Below are 22,532 nucleotides of genomic sequence, written 5' to 3'. Positions count from 1 at the left end.
AGGACAATCAGCATATAGCAAATAGTATAAATATCAAGCAGGATTTTGCAATGAGAGTGACTTCTTTGAGAAAATGGAACCAATAATGACAAGGTTACAAAAATCACCCTAAAGAAGCAACATTGAACTGAAGCCTGAATTATTAAACGAGATTTTGCACAAAAAACTTGAATTAAATAATTCTAAGCAGATAAAAGATCAAGGTCAAAGATGAGGAAGGAATACTCTTAATTTGCTTTGAGGAAGAGAAAGATGCCTAGAGATTAGGGAGTGAAGCCAACAATGGTCCTTGATGTAGAAGTAGATGTGGATGGGCCAGGTCATGTAAAGTTTTCTGATCATGATACCATGATAAATAACTTGCATTTTATTTTAAGAGCATAAAAATCAACCAGAATATTTTTTAAACAAAGGCTTATGCTATCTAGTAGAGTTTTGTAGAAAAGCAGTCAGGATCCTCTGCTTTTTTAGAGACAAGTGCAAAAACAATTAAGCTGGCTAGCAAATTATTACAATAACCATGGAAAAGATGTTATAAACCAAGATACTGGGAATATACAGGTCTACTCGTGAAAAGTGAGCAGGTTCAGGGTATGTTTTAGAGTAGAAATGATAGAAACTAATAAAGGATTTGATGGAGAGGGGAGGAATAGCAAGAATGGTTCTAGAATTTTTGTAAGCAGTTGTGTGGTTGGTGGAGTCATTTTGTGATATTCGGAGGAAATAGGGAGATAATTACTTAGGGGGAGGATGAAGTACTTAATTGCCATAATTATAATTTTTAGATTAAATACCGAAGTGGAGACATCAAGGAGACAATTATATCCATGAGTCTAAAATCACAGAAGGGGTGAAAACTTAGCCTTGTAAATTTCAGGCTACTATAGTGAGTAAAAACTGACACTCTCTTCACTTTCAGGAAACTTACAGTTTACTGTTTAACAGAAACCTTAGTGAAATAAGTTATCTAATGAATATCAAATTATAAATTGAATGAGTTATATAAAGATTAATGTATATTACCAAAATAATAGGTATGTGGAGAAAATCTGTCCAAGTTAAGGGGCTTCCTGAAAAGTGATGTTTCAGATGAAGAGGAAAAATGCAAGATTGTTTGAAAAAGAGAATAAAGAGGTTGGGGAGAAGATGGAGAAACACATCCTGGCAGAGAGAACATCAAGAGAAAAATCTTGTGAAAAAAAAGCAGTGGTGGTTTTGAAAAATAAATGTGTTCAAAGAAAGTCCAGGCACTCAATGAAGAAAATGTACTAAAAATAGTGAACTAAGTTATCTAATGTTGAGAGGGGCTTGCTTGTGCTTATGCCTAGTTGCTCAGTCTTGTACAACTCTTTACAACCTTTTGGACTGTAGCCCACCAGGCTCCTGGGTCCATGGGATTTTTCAGGCAAGAATACTGGAGTGGGTTGCCATTTCCTTCTCCAGTGGATCTTCCCAATCCAGAGACTGAACCCACATCTCCTGTGTTTCCTGAACTGCAGGTGGATTCTTTACCCATTGAGCTGTGAGGGAAGCTCAGAACAAGAAATAAAAATGGATAGGCTCCTAAAAGAAGCTGCCTGATGAGACTGGTATGATAAAGATGAAGGATAGGCTATAAATGGAATCCGAAGCTACTTTAACATGTTGGAATAATCAACGTGTTTCATAATCAAATATGAAAGTCAATATAAAGTTTTAAGCACCTGCCTACATGATACGAGCCATTAAATCTTTGTAATGACTTCCAGGGCCAGAATTCAAATTAGGATAATAATGTAAAAAACAAGCCAATCAATTCTGCTGCAAAGAAGCCTTTAGATTTAGTTATTCAACATTGGCCTTCTGATCTTTAGAACAGCAGTTTCTAAGGAAGAGAAAATAATTGCTCATCCTTTCAATAAGTGTCTATTAAATAAATACTTAGCCAACTAATGACATGAATAAATCGTGGGTGGAGAACTCTGGGTTGATGTCAGAGGCAAAGTGTCTTCAACCTGAGTCTCCAAGTCACAGGAGCACACATGGATTGAACATCCCAGAGGGTAAGAGCTCCCATGGGAAATCACTTGCCACAGGTTTCATGCATAAATATTCCTCTTGGCTTATCACTAAGGTTGAAAAACTTTCTGGCTATGTCATTTAGAGTGGGAGAAAACAGAAACATTTCCACTATTTGGAGGAAAATATGCTTGGAAACAACACAAATGGAGAAGTATGGGTGCAGAGTGACTACTTTATAGTACTCTTCATTCTAAATGCTTTATGAGTTGGAAGGAGAAAACTAAGAATTCTTTTGAGAATCTTCTCTCTCAATTTTATAGGTATACCATCACACCAGCATCCCTGGGAAAATGTCCCAGAAAACATATCCTTTCTGAAAATTAGTTTCCTGCTCCAGTCTGTTCATCATTACAGGTGTCTTCTAAGGTCCGCCAGTGGATGAATAACGACACTTACGTGACATCAGGAGAGCACCATTCTCTTCCAGCCGACAGATACATATGCCTCTAAAGGACAGAGTTGCTTGACCACATTATGTAAAGTTAGTTAACTTTTAGCATAATTTTGTTTACTTAGAAATTCTACCTCATCTGAAATCGGAGCATTCTCTTTGAAAAATACTTTCTGGCTGCCTCGAAAAATTATCTCAGATCCAGAATGATAGCTTTAGTAAGCCCCAGCACTAATTCCTCCTTCTTCCTTCTCACTGGATTTTCTGGTCTGGAGCAGCAATATCCCTGGATTTCTGTTCCCTTCTCCACCATTTATGCTATTGTTCTTTTGGGTAACTGCCTGGTGCTGTATGTAATCTGGACTGAACCTAGCCTGCATCAACCCATGTTCTACTTCCTGGCCATGCTGGCTATCACTGATTTGTGCATGGGACTGTCCACAGTGAACACAGTGCTAGGGATCCTGTTGGGGTTGATTCAAGAGATCAGCCTGGATTCCTGCATTACCCAGGCCTATTTCATCCATGGTCTGTCCTTCATGGAATCCTCTGTTCTCTTAACTATGGCCTTTGACCGGTACATTGCAATTTGCAATCCACTGCGTTATTCCTCTAACCTGACTAATTCCAGAATTATCAAAATCGGACTCACCATTTCAGGTAGGAGTTTCTTCTTTATTACACCCCCTATTATCTGTTTGAAATACTTCCACTACTGCCGTCCCCACATCCTCTCTCACTCATTCTGCCTGCACCAAGACCTTCTCCGCCTAGCCTGCTCAGACATTCAATTCAATAGCTACTACGCCCTGATGCTGGTTATTTGCACACTATTGTTGGATGCTGTACTTATCCTCTTCTCCTATGTCCTGATTCTTAAGTCAGTTCTGGCAATTGCCTCTCCGGAGGAATGGCATAAGTCATTTCAGACGTGCATCTCCCACGTTTGTGCTGTCCTCGTGTTCTACATTCCTATCATTAGCCTTACAATGGTGCACCGATTTGGCAAGCATCTCTCCCCAGTGGTCCATGTCCTTATGGGCAACATCTACATCCTTTTTCCACCTTTGATGAACCCTATCATCTACAGTGTCAAGATCCAGCAGATTCATAGCAGAATGCTCAGACTCTTTTCTCTAAAAATATGTTGAGATATTACAGTGTTCAAAAACCAAAATAGCAACAATAAAAATAAACAAGCAAATATCAATACAAAAATACACTTTGTTGGAATTAAGACTTTAGCCTTGAACCCATGATCCTTGATTTTAAAACACACTTTAAATGTAGAGAATCACCTCAAACAAGTTCCATCCTAGCCTATGTCTTGGAAGTCAGCTGTTTTTAGGGATGGAGGTGGGAGATTGTATCTCAAGCATTCCATGGTTTCCTTCTAAATTTGTGTAAACAAGACAGACATAGGTAATGCCATAATTGTGACCATATTCAAAAATGTATAAACCTATTTAACATGCCCAGAATGGCTTTTTGAGCACTTTTTTGCACGGAAACAAAGTAAGATTCAAATACTTGGTCTTTTAGTTTCAAAAGTGGGCAACTTGAAACATTTTCAATTATCTGAGATTCAGTTACTTAATCTTTAAAATGGGGAAAATACCAACTGACAGAAATTTTGTAAAGATTGTCTGGACCAGAATTGTCCACTAGTATTTTTCATAGTGAATAGAGGGGGAGGAGATGGAAGCAGTGACAGATTTTCTCTTCTTGGGCCCTAAAATTACTGCAGATGGTGATGGCAGCCATGAAATTAGAAAACAGTTGCTTCTTGGCAGGAAAACTAAAACAAAATGTAGACAGTGTGTTAAAAAGCAAGGACATCACTTTGCCAACAAAGGTCTGCGTAGTCAAGGCTATGGTCTTTCCGGTAGCCATGTACGGCTGTGAGAGCTGGACCATAAAGAAGGCAGAGTACCAAAGAATCGATGCTTTCAAACTGTGGTGCTGGAGAAGACTCTTGAGACACCCTTGGAATGTAAGGGGATGAAACCAGTCAACCTAAAAGGAAATCAACTCTGAATACTCTTTGGAAGGACTGATGCTGAAGCTGAAGTTCCAATAATTTGACCACCTGCTTCGAACTGTTGACTCATTGGAAAAGACCCTGATGCCGGGAAAGATTGAAGGCAGGAGGAGAAGAGGGCAACAGAGGATGAAATGATTGGATAACATCACCGATGCAATGGACATAAACGTAGGCCAAATCTGGGAGATACTGAAGGACAGGGAAGTCGGGCATGCTACAGTTTATGCGGCAGTGAAGAGTCAGACATGACTTAGTAACTGAACAGCAACAATAATTTTTCTAAAATGATAAAGATGTTCTCTAAAATAGAGTAATAAATACAAACCTAGACTGCTAGCTGCATATGTCTACTGAACACTTGAAATGTAGGTAGTACAACTGGGCAACTACATTTTCAACTCTGTTTTATTGTGGTTAATGTGCTTAATCACTTAGTTGTGTCTGATTGTTCAGCCCTTAGGACTGTAGCCCACCAGGCTCCTCAGTCCATGGAATTCTCCAGGCAAGAATACTGGAATGGGTTGCTAGTCCCTCCTCCAGGAGATCTTCTTGACCCAGGGATTGAACCCATGTTTCTTGTGTCTCCTGGATTGCAGGTGGCTCTTTACCTGCTGAGCCATTGGGAAAGCCCCATTTTATTGTGTTTTATATATATTTAAATGTTAAAAGGCCATTACATTGCACAATGCAGTGGCTACTGCATTAAACAGTGTAGATCTAGGATGTAAAGAGGGCATATAACAAAATATGACTTTGGATTTAACTTGTACCATATCTAATTTAAATTGTTATATATATATTTTTATTATTTTATTTTATTTTTTAACTTTACAATATTGTATTGGTTTTGCCAAATATTAACATGAATCCGCCACAGGTATACACGTGTTCCCCATCCTGAACCCTCCTCCCTCCTCCGTCCCCATACCACCCCTCTGGGTCGTCCCAGTGCACCAGCCCCAAATATCTAGCATCATGCATTGAACCTGGACTGGCGACTCGTTTCATATATGATACTATACATGTTTCAATGCCATTCTCCCAAATCATCCCACCCTCTCCCTCTCCCACAGAGTCCAAAAGACTGTTCAATATACATCAGTGTCTCTTTTGCTGTCTCGTATACAGAGTTATTGTTACCATCTTTCTAAATTCCAAGCATATATGTGTTAGTATACTGTATTGGTGTTTTTCTTTCTGGCTCGCTTGTTATTTTTATATGCAGACTTACTTGTTACATTTTATATGCAGACTTCACTGCCTTTGGGCTAGAAACTGATTTTGCTTTGAATCTTTAAATCTAAAGAGGTGAATGTGAAACTGTCTGTTTACCACTGATTCTGAGTTCAAATGTAAATTAACACAGGTTCCCTTCTAAATAATTTAGTTCTGTTTTCAAAAGAAGGAACACAAGAATCACTTAGATATCTGTGCAGAGACAAAGAGGACAATTAGTTCAATAATTCTATAATCCCTTAGGAGGGATCAGAGCTATTATTCCATAGAATCTAGAAACCTAGCTTCCAAGGACTAAAAAACCTGTTATCTACCTCCCTGGGGCTGGTTTAAGTCTCGTGGCCTGAAGAGCCAATGAGAAACAATGACCTTTTAGGAGTTGACATGACTTTATTATAAAGCCTAAAAGATATAATCCAGCTTGGGTAAGAAATACTTCTAAAACAGTGAGTTAAAAAAAAAAATAGGTTCTCTTCTTTTTTCCTTTTGTTATAGGTAGCCTGCCATGTCATTGCACTGCTCCCTAAAGTGAAATCATAACAAATCATGAGAAAGCTAAAAGAGCTGGAGTGTGGTGACAGAAGTAGGGTGCAGGAAATTAGAAAGTCTCAGCTCAGCTGGTATTCATTTAGCTCTCCTATCAAAAAGTTAAGGTCCAGAATGGGAGAGATCAGTGATTCTTACAAGTGACAGAGCATGGCCAAGGATTCAAAATGTGATTTTAGTAAAAAATAATATGCTATAATAAATCCATAATCAGATACTCACTGTACACTATACCTCCTAATTTTCCTAAAATGATCTTATTGTTAAATATACAAAGGATTTTCTACAGGAGGCTATGTTTCTGTTCCCTGGGATCTTTGTGACCATTACTTGAAAAAGGAAAAAATCTGATAGAGTAATACATAGAGACTTCCAGAGGAGGAAAATGAAAATGCATCATTTTCTAGAATGTTTCTGATTAAAACTTAAAAAATAATACCAACTCAGCCAAGAGCTCTTTTACAGTGGGAATTTATATCTTAAAACTTTTCTACCAAAAGTGTGGTTTCTAATCCTGTAGCTTCAGCACCATCTGGGAGCTTGTAAAAAATGTGGAATCTTGGGCTCTAGTCTTCCTACTCAGAGAAGGCAATGGCACCCCACTCCAGTACTCTTGCCTGGAAAACCCCATGGACAGAGGAGCCTGGTGGGCTGCAGTCCGTGGGGTCACACAGAGTCGGACACGACTGAAGTGACTTAGCAGCAGCAATAGCAGTAGCAGTCTTCCTACTGAATCAGAATCTCTATGAGTGCTTGCTTTTGTCTATTAAAATATGGCTTTATTTGATGAGTTTGGATATATATCAGACACCAATGACACTATCACCACAGTCAAGGTAATAGACATGTCTGTCACCTCCAAAAGTTTCTTTGTATCTTTTGTGTGTTTATTTGTTCATTTTGTTATAAGAACACAATATGAGATTTACCTTCTTAGGCATAAAACAGCATGTTGTAAAACTGCAAACATTAAATATGTGCAGTTTTTGTACAGCAATTATACCTCAATAAAACTGTGAAAAAATGGATTTATTTAAATTTTAGCTGTCCCAACTTCCCCCAGAATCCTATAATGACTTTATTAATTTCTTTGGGAAATGTCCTCTGGTTCTTCTGGTATGCTGTCTTCCTCTTTTCAGTGGGTCGATAAACCTCATTATGTCAGATTACAGTTTGTTTCTGGTGTTTTTTACATTTTCATATATCATATCAAGCCATGTTTTGTTCAATCTTTAAGTTTTATGTATTTATTTCTACCAAATAACATACCAATTATTCCCCATGTTGTATGAACACACTACTATAAATTTGAAAAACTATTAATCAAATATATTTTATATGTGCATTACTTAATAAATGCATTTTTCTTTAGCTGTGATCTTCATTCTCCACCTATTACCATGTCAGTCTATCTTATCTTGCTACTGAAAAACAGCCACCAATGTATTTCATTACATTTTTCTCCCCTGATAACTTTCCCTCATTCAAATCTGAGTACTCAAGGAAAGACAAGTGAAGTGAAACTCACTCAGTCGTGTCTGACTCCTTGTGACCCCATGGACTATGTAGTCCATGGAAATCTCCAGGCTAGAATACCGGAGTGGGTAGCTGTTCCCTTTCCAGGGGACCTTCCCAGCCCAGGGATTGAACCCAGTTCTGCATTGCAGGCAGATTCTTTACCAGCTGAGCCACCAAGGAAGCCCTCATATTGCTTATATGTGAGCAGTTATGGAGGATCAAAGGCTCAGACTCTCCTCTAGCAGCTTCCTTTGCTTAAGCAAAAAAGAAAAAAGGGAAAGGAACATTCTCATACAGAGGTGGATGTCACCAGAGTGAACCCCACCATTCTCGATGTGAGGCCACTTGGAAATACAAGCAAGCCCAAGTGTCTCAGAGCCCTGCGTTGCTTGGGACAGGACACAGTTAGTTAACATCTAGGAGCAGTGTCAGGAAAACCTGCGTTCAAGGAAAGAGAAATAGTGCATAATTTATGTTTGACAATAAATTATCCATACATACATCTGCTTATTATTATGTAACTGTTACAAACAAGGATATAGATCAATATTCATTGATTTAGGGATTCTTAAATCCCTAAATGATTTCTTAATTTAAATCTATGATTTCTTCTGTGAAAAAATAAGATGCTAAATAAGACATGTAGTATCTCCCAACTGGGATAACATGCTTGGATAAAGTTTTCATGTCTCTAAGCACAGACAAAGGGGTAAAATGTCTCCATCCTGATCACATTGGATATCATCGGAAGGAGGAAAAACAGATGACTAACATTTGCTTTTTGATTTGTTATAATGAGCATGCATCACTCTTTTAATTAAACAAAATCTAACAAAACATACTAAATTAAAAAAAGACAAAATAAAGGATTGAAATTTGTTCTTTATAATATAGGCAATTGCACTGGCCCCTATGCTAGTTTGTCTATGTAAAGCCTACATTTTACAATGTATTTGAAAAAGCACAAACCTCCTTAAGCCTTACAGATAGTCCTTGTATATTTTTCCTCAGAACAAGTTACCTAATAACCTTAAGTTCCTTATCGTAGCAAATCTAAGAGATACTACATTAGTGATTCTTCCCAGATGAATATCCTCAGGAAAGTGATTTACAAAGAACAAGCCGACAGAATAGTTGCTGTCAGTAAACGTATTCTTCAATGTGTCAGAACAAATTACTTTGAGAAAAGTTCAAGACTTCTGAATTACTGCTCCCAATCACTGAGAAATGATACATCCTACTAAGGAAAAGGAAATAGTTATGCTTTTTTGTCTAATACAAACTCCCAGCAGCATTGTCTTAAGAATGAAAAGAAGGGAGGTATCCAGTTATGTCCAAATTAGCTGTCCCAAGTAAGGACTATCTGGGGTTCCTTTCTAACCGTTCCCTTTTTTAGGTCCTATAGGAAATTGAAAGCTTAATGAGAATTCTCTCACTTTCTAACTGAGGAACTAGCATTCAGGACTCTATTTTGCTTATCAAACAGCTCCCCAGAGTCAGTTTTGATAATCTTAAATGCTAAAACAGATTTAGAGCTAAAATCCCCATCAGTTCAATATCAACATAAAAGCTTAAGCCCAACGAATTTCTATCACTACCTTAGTTACAAAACCATGAACCCTTATCTGTCTCTTGAAATCCACAGAATTTTGATACTTGAAGCTTTTGGCTGCACGACTTGATCTAAAGTGATGGCAAAATCTGACGTGAACTGATGTAAGGATATTTATCATCTTTATTTATTCTGCATAGCTAAATATTCATAGGCTCTTTGAAATAATGTCAATCTATTGAATTATGAAGAAATCATCAAGATCCCAGTGATATGATTATGTAACATCAAGAATATGATCTTGTAACTTTTCTAAACTCTGGAAAATTATTTTCCTAAAACCCACGGCCCCAAGAGTTCAGGTAACAGACTATAGATACCTGCGTGTGAGTGCTCAGTCGCTCATCGTGTCCGACTCTTTGTGACTCCATGGACTTGAGCCCACCAGCCTCCTCTGTCCATGGGATTTTCTAGGCAAGAATATGGAATGCATTGCCATTTCCTTCTTCAGAGGATCTTCCTGACCCAGGGATCAAATCTGCTTCTTCACCTCTCCTGCATTGCAGGCGAATACTTTACCACTGAACCATCAGGGAAGCCCCATAGAAATCTATGAGAGATTGAACAACTGAAGGCCATGAATAATGATTAATTCATCTGTGTAGGATATTAGTAGAGCTGGATTTTAAACTAGTAAAGGCTCACTGCTATTTTGAGATTATATATCTCTGAAATCATTACTTAACAAAAGCTTTTGGTCAAAAAATGCATGATTTTTCAAGTAAATGGGACAACTAGATCTATATATTTCCAAAATTTGGAAATATTAAAATAAATTATCAGTAGAGCCTATAGCCTCCTCCTCTGGATTATATTCTTTATTCTTCTGATCACCACCAGATACTCAGATGCAGAGGCCAATTCTTATGGTCACCTAATTCCTCACTGTTCTTCCTCAATATCTTTTCCTTTAACATGCTTTGGTTCCCTTAATTGGTTTTCCAAGGGCAAGTGGGCAGATAAGTACTGTTCTTTTTTTACATCCAAACCGTCAAGGGGAAACCATTCCGTTAACCATCATTTATGGTTTCAAAACCTTTTTATGGAAAATATTTGAAATACTGGGAACATTGAGTGTCTGTCCTTCCAAACAGCATTTACACTTGTGTAATAAGATATTATTTTCAAGCACAAACTGGAATCAAGATTGCCAGGAAAAATATCAATAATCTCACATATGCAGATGGCACCACACTTATGCCAGAAAGTGAAGAACTAAAGTGCCTCTTGATGAAAGTGAGAGAAGAGCATGAAAAAGCTGGCTTAAAGCTCAACATTCAGAAAACTAAGATCATGGCATCTGGTCCCATCATTCCATGGCAAATAGATGGGGAAACAATGCAAACAGTGAGAAATTTTATTTTTGGGCAGCTCAAAATCACTGCAGATGGTGACTGCAGTCATGAAATTAAAAGACGCTTGCACTTTGGAAGAAAAGCTATTACCAACCCAGACAGCATACTAAAAAGCAGAGACATTACTTTGCCTACAAAGGTCCATCTAGTCAAAGCTATGGTTTTTCCAATAGTCATGTATGGGTGTGAGAGTTGGACTATAAAGAAAGCTGAGCACCGAAGAACTGATGCTTTTAAACTGTGGTGTTGGGGAAGACTCTTGAGAGACCCTTGGACTGAAAGGAGCTCAAACTAGTCAATCCTAAAGGAAATGAGTCCTGAATTTTCATTGGAAGGACAGACGCTGAAGTTAAAACTCCAATACTGTTGCCACCTAATGCAAAGAACTGACTCATTAGAAAAGACCCTGATGCTGGGAAAGATTGGAGGCAGGAGGAGAAAGGGATGACAGAGGATGAGATGGTTGGATGGCATTTCCAACTCAAAGGACGAGTTTGAGTAAGCTCTGGGAGTTAGTGATGGACAGGGAAGCCTGTCTTGCTGCAGTCCATTGGTTCTTAAAGAGCTGGACACAACTGAGTGACTGAACTGAATGACTGAATAAGATATAGCCTCTCTTAGCCAGTGAGTACAAAATGTCTAGGTAACTTATTAGATGATTCAGGTGCTAGCTTAGCATTGATTGTCCAATTAAAGTCAGCTAATGGTCAGGCATCATATCTATAGGAAATTTATACTTATATAGGTAAAAAAATTTTCCCGGAAGTCCTTGCTAAGTATCAGCATATAATGGTATTTGGAAAGATCCACTTGAAGAAGGTAATGAGAAAACATCTTCCTCCACAAATATCTTTTATCTGCATGGAGTCAGTTTTGAGTCCCATCTATCAAGGAATTGTTTTCACCTCTTCTTTCCTCCATCTGGATCCCTCAAAGGGTGAAAGGGATCTCTGCAGTAGCTGAATAGTATTTCTGGACCTGTGATGCTGGCAGATTCTCTGTGATGCTGACAAGTCCTACCATGCGACCAATGAAAGAGGGATGAAGCCAAAGAGCCTTCAATTTTCAAGGTAAACAAGATGACAAAATCCAATTTTAAATGCCTTCTCGAAAGTGTGTAGTTCTTCAATATGTGGCATTGACAACTCAAATTTTCAGATGCCTCCATGGAGACAAGATATCATTGCTGTGGTCTGAGTCTCTGATACATAAAGAAAACTTGGATATTTAACAGTATGTATTAACTAGGGTGTCCAGGAGTTCTTGCCAGAGCAAAAGCCACACAAATTGTAAAGCAAGAGAAAATAAGAGGGCTTCTCCCTGAGGGTTATGTACCAGAGCCAGCTCCAAATTATCTCTGTGAGAGGAGTTAAATTCAGTCCCCCGGGGGTGATGATCTTGGGTCTGAGATATGCTTAGAAGGAGATATAAATAGACAGTTCCAGATTTCCTATTTAGATTTGGGGCAACTCAACTAGTTAAATATCTTCAGGAGCTTAGAAAGTATAGGTAAGTAAACTGAGTAATGTTTAGTTAAAACATGTAGAAAAAGATAGCAGGAAAAAAAAAGCCAGCAAACTGCAAAAACAGCTCATTCTTTCCAGAACTTAAATATCTTGCATTTCTTTCAACTCTGACCTATGAAATATTAGACATTAATTGTATGTGACCTGCAATTGCAGTTTCTTTGTGTGTGTGTGTGTGTGTGTGTGTGTGTGTGTGTTTTATTAAATGGGCACTCTGCAAAGAGCAGAAATATATTTTTTTTTCTTTTAAAATCTGTTGATGTCATTTTTCTTTGATATGAAGATTTGAATGTTGTGTTTAGAAGATTAAGCTTATATTCCAAAAGTTAAAAACAAGGTTCACTAGTTAAACAAGCTTAGTAATTAAATATAATGTGTATATGCACATGCTTGTAAATATATGCATGGATTTTTCCATAGAATTTAGTAAATATGTAATATATGTCAGGTTCTGGACTAGGCAGATTAATAAACTGAAAGAGAGATTGTAACTGCCTTCTGTATGTAACAAAGATGTTGCATCAGCGATGCAACAAGAATAAGACTCCATTTCTAAGCCCAAGTGTTCATGACTATGCTGAACCACCTTCACCTTACAAAAGTAAAATGCCAGATTTGGAATTAAAATTATCAATTGAGACCATATGTCCAATAAGTCTTGGTCTTTCTGGGTACCTTAAACCAGTTCAGTAGCTGTTTAGTAGATCATAAGACTGAAGTCTAGAAAATTAAGCTTCTTCAAAGTAACAATTGTCTTGGTCTTAATGATGATCATTTTGCATGTGCCCTAGTTTCATATTTTGAGGATAAAAATATATCTGAGTTATATATCAACCACCATAAAATACTAACTACAGAATTTATTCACATTTTTAAAATTGAAGTATAGTTGACTTACAATGATGTATTCTTTTCAAATGGACTGTGAAGTGATTGAGTTTTATATACATATACATATACATATATATTTCATATTCTTTTCCATCATAGGTTATTACAAGATGTTCAGTATAGTTCCCTGTCCTACACAGTAGGTCTTTTTGGTTTATCTATTTTATATATAGTATTCTGTATATGTTATTCCCAAACAACTAATTTATCTCTCCCCACTCCCCCTCCCCCCACCCCTGCCCTTCAATCCCCTTAGGTAATCATAAATTTTCTGTCTGTGATTGACTCATATTTTAATTGATGTTTATTTGTAGACATCTTACTAAATTTCAAATTAAGTAACTTGTTTAATAGTCATGTAGTTAGAATATGACTTCACCAGTACTTGAATACAATTCTATGTGGCCCTAGAACTACACTGTTTCTATTAACCACATGCTGTCTGTGTGCACATGTTCAGGCCCACTCAGATTATGCCATCAGTAATATTACAGAGTAATACCGAGATCCCCAGACCTACAAATTAATAACTGCAGGTTATAAGACTACAGTTAAAGCAGGTCATGGATGTCCCCAAAGATCACCAGGGCAGTTAGAAGAAAGATAGGAAAATTTGTTTTCCTTCCTTCCCATCTTCATTTCTGTGTTTCCTTCAATCACATTCCTCTTCTCTCCCCCATCTCTAATGTCCTGATGAGGCCCAACTCTAAGTCCCCACCCTATAACTATACTTCACTCATATACAGGGCTCTGGCATAGATATGTGCCAGACACACTTCAAAATTAACCTTTACTCTCATTCTCTGAAATATAAAAATCTATCTTAAAAGATATTTCAAGCAGTTAATTTGGGCTATATGTTAAATGGTTGAATAATTGGTTTATTAAATTAAAAAGTAGATCAATAGACATAAGAATCTCAATTTTATTCCAGCATTTTTAAAGAATCACATATCAGTTAAGAAAAGGCCTAATGGGATGACTATTTGAGTATTTTATATCCTAAATTGTAACTCAAGAAACAGGGGTCTGAACATTCTAATCAGTCAGTCACAAAGTTGCTCAGTCATGTCCGACTCTTTGTGACCCTGTGGATTGTAGCCGGCTAGGCTCCTCTGTCCATGGGATTCTCCAGGCAAAAATACTGGAGTGGGTAGCCATTCCCTTCTCCAGGGGATCTTCCCAACCCAGGGACTGAACCGAGGTCTCCCACATTGCAGGTGGATTCTTTACTATCTGAGCCACCAGGGAAGTCCAATAGTTTAAATTGGAACATTCCAATAGTATAAAGCAATAGGTCAGGATATGCAACACTTAATGAAAAATAAACATAGTAAAGTATACTGTTCAATGATTAATATACTGAACTGCAGTAGAATCAAGGAGTGAAGAGGAATCTGTTTCTAAAGCTCACATGCCTTCTCGGAAAATAAGAAATTTAACTAACTTTGATTTGAGAATAGGGACTAGGGAAGAAAGTAATCCACTTGTTTTATACATGTGTCTATAACTGTACTTGCAGCTATAGGTTTATGTGTATACACACACAAACACACACACATACTGTGTCTCCCAGCCTGCCTTTTGACTCAGCATCTTCCTTGTTTCTATCCACCCTCCTTTGGAACTAAAGAAAATTTTGATGAACAAATAACATCCTTCTCTTTTTCTGAAGAACTGTGGACCCTTGCTTTATAATGTGAAATCATTGTGGTTTGCTGCTGTGGTGATATTTAGAAATACAAAATATATAGTCTAATTTTCAATCAGTGATAGAAGTGAGATAGAATATATTTTTTCCTTTACCAAATGCTGGGTAAGTCTGTCTAAGAAGCCAACTCAGTCTGGCATTGTACATAGTTTGAGTTTTCAATGTGCATCCTACAATTTTAAGAAATGTATTGAAGGATCAGGATCACTCTGATTCACTTGTGTATCCTCAGTGCCTGGCATAGGGCTTAGCATCAAGCTGGTGGTTCATTAATGTTGAAGAGGGCATATACCTTGAAACCTATTTTGTCAAACTCTAGTCCCTTCCCTCTTCCATAAGCTGTATACTTCAATTTAACATCTGTCTATTTTACTCAGGGACATGATCAGTGAACATTTTGATAACATGTTTTTGTAACTAATTTTATTTTGATAGATTGTGTTAGATGGTGGTTTAGTTCAAAGCTTTCAAATTCGCTTTGGGTGATTTTGAATCCAGTGGGACCTAGAGCAAGAGTCTAAAAGCTTTGGAAATTTTTTTTTTCCATCTTATAGGCATAACAACAGCCATGTTATGGATTATCATAAAGGTATTTTCAACAGGTTAAGGTGAAAACTTAATAAGTTAATATATGTAAAGTATTATGACACATATTACACTTTTACTAAATATTAGCTGATATCTTTTTCAAGATACAAGATTCAATTATTCCATGGAGGGAATCAAGAGTGCAATTTTAGGCTAGTTAATTATCTTTCATAATAACAGATGAGAAAAGAAATCTGATCAGACATCACAGGGACTAAGGTGGTGCACCTGAACCTGAGCTCAGCCCTATGGTCTTTCCCTGAAGGTCCTGGGTCTGGAATAAGCAGTCACAGATGGCTCCTTCCTCTTACAATTACACCAGTCCTCAGGATATGTGGTACTTCCTGATTGGAATCCCAGGACTAGAAGATGTGCATACCTGGATCTCCATCCCCATCTGTGTTATGTACATTGTTGCTCTTGCAGGTAACCTCTTCTTAATCTTCCTAATTGTGACCGAGCAGCATCTCCATGAGCCCATGTATCTCTTCCTTTCCATGTTGGCTTTAGCAGATGTCCTGCTCGCCACATCCACAGCCCCCAAGATGCTGGCCATCTTCTGGTTCCACTCCACGAGTATATCCTTTGGTAGCTGTGTATCCCAGATGTTCTTCATACATTTCATCTTTGTGGCAGAATCTGCTATTCTCCTGGCCATGGCATTTGACCGCTATGTGGCCATCTGTTATCCACTGAGATACACTGCGATCTTAACCTCCTCAGCCATTGGGAAGATTGGCATAGCAGCTGTGGTCAGGAGCTTTATTGTATGTTTTCCATTCGTCTTTCTGGTACATCGACTTTTATACTGTGGGAGAAACATCATTCCCCATTCCTACTGTGAGCACATGGGCATTGCCAGATTGGCTTGTGACAATATCAATATCAACGTCATTTATGGCTTGACTGTGGCCCTGCTGTCTACAGGACTGGATATAATGCTCATCATTATGTCCTACACAATGATCCTTTGCACAGTGTTTCAGATACCTTCCTGGACTGCGAGATTTAAGGCCCTTAGCACATGTGGTTCCCACTCCTGGACTGCGAGATTTAAGGCCCTTAGCACATGTGGTTCCCACATCTGTGTCATACTTATGTTCTATGCTCCAGCATTCTTTTCATTTACTGCCCATCGCTTTGGGGGTAAAACCATTCCTCATCACATCCATATCTTAGTAGCAAACCTCTACGTGGTGGTGCCCCCAATGCTCAACCCCATTATCTATGGAGTAAGGACCAGATTCAGGACCGAGTGATTTTATTTTTCTCCCCCATCAGCATATGTCGTTAAAAAAAAAAAAAAAAAAGGTTAAATATTGGGTATTTCTGAATAAAACACTCACTGCCTAAAAGTCTGTTTCAGTGAGGAATGGGAATAAACGAAATTCACAAAAACATTAAAACACATCAAAAACTGTTAGGATCTGCCCAAAAATGGCAATGCCAGTGCATTTTTCCTAAAGTTCTTAAAGAGTTTAAAAAACAATATTTTAAATTAATGTCATTTTCAATTCTCCAAGCTAAACATTCTATTATCATGTCTTTTAACTTATTCTTAAGGACACATAAAGATAACAGTGAACAAGAGAAACATATTTTAGGACTCAACCCAGACAGGATTTTCCTGTATAGATCGGGGGAGTAGGAGTGGTGAGAGGCTGTAAACTTTTTATAAACATTCTGCTGAAATTCTGATAAAATAAATTCAGCTGAAATACAAAACATTCCTGCTAAAGTCAGCAAATACTTGGATGAGTAGCATGAAGCCACCATATTATAGTTATTTTTGTCTGTACCCATTTCTTAAGCTAAAACATGAGTTCTGAAATCAGATATTTTCTAATTCACTAATATCCTATAAAGTCCATTATAAAAAGTAGGTACATGGTATATTTTGATTCAATTTTTCTACATATTGGGGATTTAGGCCCAAATCATCAATGAAGATTTCATGGAGGGACTAGAAGATTGGAAAGATTTATACCCAGGACAAAAAAAAAAAACAAAACACAAAGGCAATTAAAGATCAAAATATTTACCCAGAATCTTGTATAAAAAAGGCTTTAAACACACCAAATGTAATTATCTATAAATTGTGTCTGAGTGAGTGAGTGAAGTCACTCAGTTGTGTCTGACTCTTTGTGACCCTGTGGACTGTAGTCTACCAGGCTTCTCCGTCCATGGGATTCTCCAGGCAAGAATACTGGAGTGGGTTACCATTTCCTTCTCCAGGGGATCTTCCCAACCCAGGGATTGAACCCAGGTCTCCCACATTGGAGGCAGACACTTGTGTCTAGATTTCACCTAATTCTTTCTTTTTTATTAAACATTTTTATAGTCTCTGCTTTTTCAAGACCTAATATCCTGTCATGAGAATATGAAATTTGACATTACTTGGGGCTTAGCTTGTGGCTCACACAGTAAAGAATCTGCCTGCAATGCAGGATACCTGGGTTCCTTCCCTGGATAGGGAAGATCCCCTGGAGAAGGGAATGGCTACTCACTCCAGTATTCTTGCCTGGAGAAGCCCATGGACAGAGGAGCCTGGTAGGCTACAGTCCATGGGGTCAAAAAGAGTCAGAGATGGCTAACCAACTAACACTTTCACACTTTTTTCAGTTTTACACTTAAATAACTAAATAAGAGCTTTGAGGCATTCTTTTGAATATTTGCAAAATTTCCAGTTGTTTTCCTCTTTTTCTATAACACACCTATATATAGTAGTCAACATAAGAAATGAAAGGATGTTTCCTTGACCTTTGAAGTCCTGAATTATGATTTGACATATATTATATTCACTTTAATTTCAGCAAGGGAGTACATTTTAGAGATGATATTTTAGTATCTTTCTTATTGGTTTGATAATTAAATAAATACATCATATAAGGGATTTAACATTTAAATTTTAATTTGGAGCATGATAATAACTGTTATGAATATAGACACTAAAAACCCAAGTCACCAAACTGAATCTAGCCCTACTGCCAATAATCTATAGAAAAATGACTTCACAGAAAATGACATTAAATAAAATCTTGACAAGAGTTGCAACAAAGACACTTCTGGTTCAGTGGAAAGCTCTTCAAGGAATGAAGGGCAGGAAGAGAATAAACAGATTTGAGCATGATGACAAAATATTTGTTTAAGTGGCATAAATCTTAAAACACAAGGTTTCTTTATACTTGATTACAGCAGTGGAGAAATAAGAAAATGTCAATTTCACATCTAGAATGTATGAAATATGATAAGAATTAAAAAAAAAAAAAAACACTTGAATCAACATTTCAATGTTAAAGAAACTTTCAGCTTGAGGGTTAGGGTGTTTGTAGATGCTAGAAAGGAATTGGCAATGGCACCCCACTCCAGTACCCCTGCCTGGAAAATCCCATGGATGGAGGAGCCTGGTAGGCTGCAATCCATGGGGTCACACATGACTGAGTGACTTCACTTTCACTTTTCACTTTCATGCATTGGAGAAGGAAATGGCAACCCACTCCAGTGTTCTTTCCTGGAGAATCCCAGGGATGGGGGAGCCTCATGGGCTGCCATCTATGGGGTCACACAGAGTCGAACACGACTGAAGTGACTTAGCAGCAGCAGTAGCAGCAGCAGAAAGGAATTAGGATATTGTTGTCTGTACTTCTCTCCTAAATTCATCTCTGAACTGTTGTCTTGGAATTTTTGAAGGGGCCTGTGCTCATTGTATATTGTTCATTATTAGGTTAATAATTCTTGAAATTATAATGTATAACCTGTAAATTCAATGTAATGTAAGCCTAATTAAATACATATTGAAATACATATCTGATGTTTCTGAGAATAGTCATGTTTGGCTAATTGCTCCTGGAAGAGTCCTGATTCATCTTGCCTCCCCTGCCAATCAATTAAGCACATATAAGGAGAGGTAGCAACTATACCCATGGAGAAGGCAAAAGGAGACCACTCCAGTACTCTTGCCTGGAAAAATCCCATGGACGGAGGAGCCTGATGGGCTGCAGTCCATGGGGTCGCACAGAGTCTGAAGTGACTTAGCAGCAGCAGCAGCAATTATATCCACAGCCCAGTGGGAAGGAAACAGCAGGAGAGACATGCGTGAATTGATGTGCCTGCTCTCAGTTCCACCTGAGTAAGTTCCTGATATGTAGGACCAGCTGTAGTTAAGCCCAATGTTGTTCTGGTTCTGGTTTGTACCAGTTTGAGGAAGCTGGTTACAAACATATCACATATCAGCTCTGCAGTATCATGTTGGTTGCTTGAAATTGCTCAGCATGGGAGTATTCAAAGAAGTTGGCAATGGGTACAGGTCAAGGCATTTTTATTCAGAGAACTGATTGGTAAACATTTACCATCAATCGAGTGGTTATACTTTACAAAAAGTGCTAGCTCAATAGGAGAGGAAGACTTCATCCTCACTCACCACACCCATCCTTGAGCCAATCCTGAAATCTATCTTTGACCGCTATCTTAATACACAAGGCTCTGTTACAAGTGAGTAGAATTTTAGTGTGTTATAAACTGGTCCTGAGCCCTAGTACCACCATCACACTCAGCTTGTGATATCCTGATAGCTTTGGTGATATTCTCAACTTGGATCCCAGATTTCAACAAGAGACACTGACCCTCCTGCAAAATACAGAGAATGGTTCCCCATTGTCCGTGGATAGCAGGTGGAGAAAGAGTGAACTGGTAAGTTTAAAAAAAGACATTGGAAAATATTAAGAACTGGATGAAACTGTCCCTCTTTTCTAATATGTTAAATTGTTTTTATTTCATGTGTTGAATATTTGAAAACTGAAAGTGTTACTCACTCAGTTGTGTCCAACTCTTTGCGACCCCATGGACTGTCCATGGAATTCTCCAGGCAAGAATATTGGGGTGGGTAACCATTCCCTTCTCCAGGGGATCTTCTTGACTATGTTCCAAATATAATCCAAATATAATAGTAAACAGCATATATTATGTTGTATTATTATTATTACAGTGTTTATATCACAATGTTGGATCTCAGATAACTTAAGTGACTTTCCCAAGGCTATAAGTCTATTAAAAGAACTATGAATTATCTTTATTATTTTCTTGCATTAATTTTGCTACTAATTCAACCTTGCTCAAACTACAGAAACCTAACAGATCCTTCAGTTATCAATTTCCATGTGAAGCTGTCATCTCTATGCTTATTACCATTGCCTTTCACCGCTATAAATAATCCTGCTTGATATTTCTATTAATGCACAGATTTCTATTAAACAAAGAAATGTTTAGCTTGTAGTTCATGTAGGATCACACTTCCACACATCTAGTCAGATTTATCTTCCATATACTGTGGTTTGCATACGCTCTTGTTTTAGAAATAAGCTTTCCATCTCTTTTGTAAGAAAATACCCTCAGTATGACTGTCAGGAGCTCAGGATTTGATGTATAATAAGTAACAACTTATTTTCCAGTGTCCCTGTGCTTCTCAGTATCCTCGGATGAAGTCCCATCATGACATTTACAATAGTTCCATTGAGTTCACACCTGCAACATTCACTCCTGTTGGATCCCAGGGCTTGAAGCAGAGCACATCTGGGTATCTATACCATTCTGCCTGATGTACACTATCATTTTCCTAGGAAATGGCATCATTCTTCACATCGTCCGGTTTGATTCTGCTTTGCACCAACCCGTGTACTTCTTTCTGGCCATGTTGGTCTTTGTGGAACTTGGTGTCTCTGTTTCCGGGCCCACTGTTGTTGGGCATTTTCCTCTTTGGCATTAATAATATAAGTTTTGGTGGTTGTCTGCTACAGATGTTTTCCATGCATTCTTTTATTTTTTAATTTTATTTTTAAACTTTGCAATATTATATTGGTTTTGCCAAATATCAAAATGAATCCGCCACAGGTATACATGTGTTCCCCATCCTGAACCCTCCTCCCTCCTCCCTCCCCATACCATCCCTCTGCGTTGTCCCAGTGCACCAGCCCCAAGCATCCAGTATTGTGCATCGAACCTGGACTGATGACTCGTTCCATATATGATATTATACATATTTCAATGCCATTCTCCCAAATCATCCCACCCTCTCCCTCTCCCACAGAGTCCAAAAGACTGTTCTATACATCAGTATCTCTTTTGCTGTCTCGTATACAGGGTTATTGTTACCATCTTTCTAAATTCCATATATATGTGTTAGTATACTGTATTGGTGTTTTTCTTTCTGGCTTACTTCACTCTGTATAATGGAATCAGGCATCCTACTGGCCATGTCTGTAGACCACTTTGTGGCCATATACAGCCCACTGCGATATACCATCATTCTGACAATTCTCCACATCAGCAGGATGGGTGTCACCATTGCCTTTCACAGTGTGGTGTTCGTGTTCCCACTGCTTCTTCTCCCGAAGCGTCTGCTCTTCTGCAGCCACAATACCCTCACACACTCTTACTGCCTCCACTCAGATCTGATCAAGTTGCCCTGTGGAGATACCCACCCCAATAGCATCTTGGGTCTCTTTGTCATTTCCTTTACATTTGGGCTAGACTCATTGCTGATAGTGATTTCTTGCATGCTGATTCTTCATACAGTACTGGGTATTGCTTCTGGGGCAGGACGGTGGAGGGCTCTGAACACCTGTGTGTCACACACCTCAGCTGTGCCTGTGTACTATGTGCCCATAATCATTCTTTCCCTGATACATCGCTTTGGGCACCATTTACCTCTATTCTTCCAGACTGTCATGGCCAGTGTCTACCTTTTCTTCCCACCTGTGGCCAACCGCATTGTTTATAGCATCAAAACCAAGGAAGTTCTCAGGAGCATTGTTCGACACTGTCTAAAAAGAGGGGTGTGGTATCTCAGAGGATACTCTGAAAACACAGGAACTTGGATCAGAGCTATTGCCTGGATATTAGACTTTCAAATGGGAAAATTATATAGTGCATGATTTCTTGTGAGTGAACTATAAACTTTAGTAGATGAAGAGAAATAGCTCAACTCCTTCCTCCTGATAATAGAGAATACATTACCCTGAAGTATACTACAGAAAGAAGTATGGCATCTGGGTATGT

General features: G+C 38.2%; 2 protein-coding genes and 1 pseudogene across 2 annotated transcripts; all 3 read left to right on the top strand.

Moving 5' to 3' along the window:
* Positions 1-2,658: 2,658 nt before the first annotated feature.
* OR51V1D (olfactory receptor family 51 subfamily V member 1D) lies at positions 2,659-3,603 on the top strand. Its single transcript, NM_001390296.1, has one exon. It carries the CDS (start codon positions 2,659-2,661, stop codon positions 3,601-3,603), a length of 945 nt encoding a protein of 314 aa, NP_001377225.1.
* A 12,169-nt stretch (positions 3,604-15,772) lies between these two features.
* OR52Z17 (olfactory receptor family 52 subfamily Z member 17) lies at positions 15,773-16,738 on the top strand. Its single transcript, XM_003586978.4, has 2 exons — positions 15,773-16,492; positions 16,538-16,738. The coding sequence occupies exons 1-2, from the start codon at positions 15,773-15,775 to the stop codon at positions 16,736-16,738; spliced, it is 921 nt and encodes a 306-aa protein (XP_003587026.4).
* Positions 21,704-22,326, top strand: OR51A1P (olfactory receptor family 51 subfamily A member 1, pseudogene; annotated as a pseudogene).

The sequence above is a fragment of the Bos taurus genome, chromosome 15 (assembly GCF_002263795.3).
Source record: "Bos taurus isolate L1 Dominette 01449 registration number 42190680 breed Hereford chromosome 15, ARS-UCD2.0, whole genome shotgun sequence".
Lineage (NCBI taxonomy): Eukaryota > Metazoa > Chordata > Mammalia > Artiodactyla > Bovidae > Bos > Bos taurus.
The sequence above is the reverse complement of the archived record's forward strand: the minus strand, read 5'-3'. Positions and strand labels throughout refer to the sequence as shown.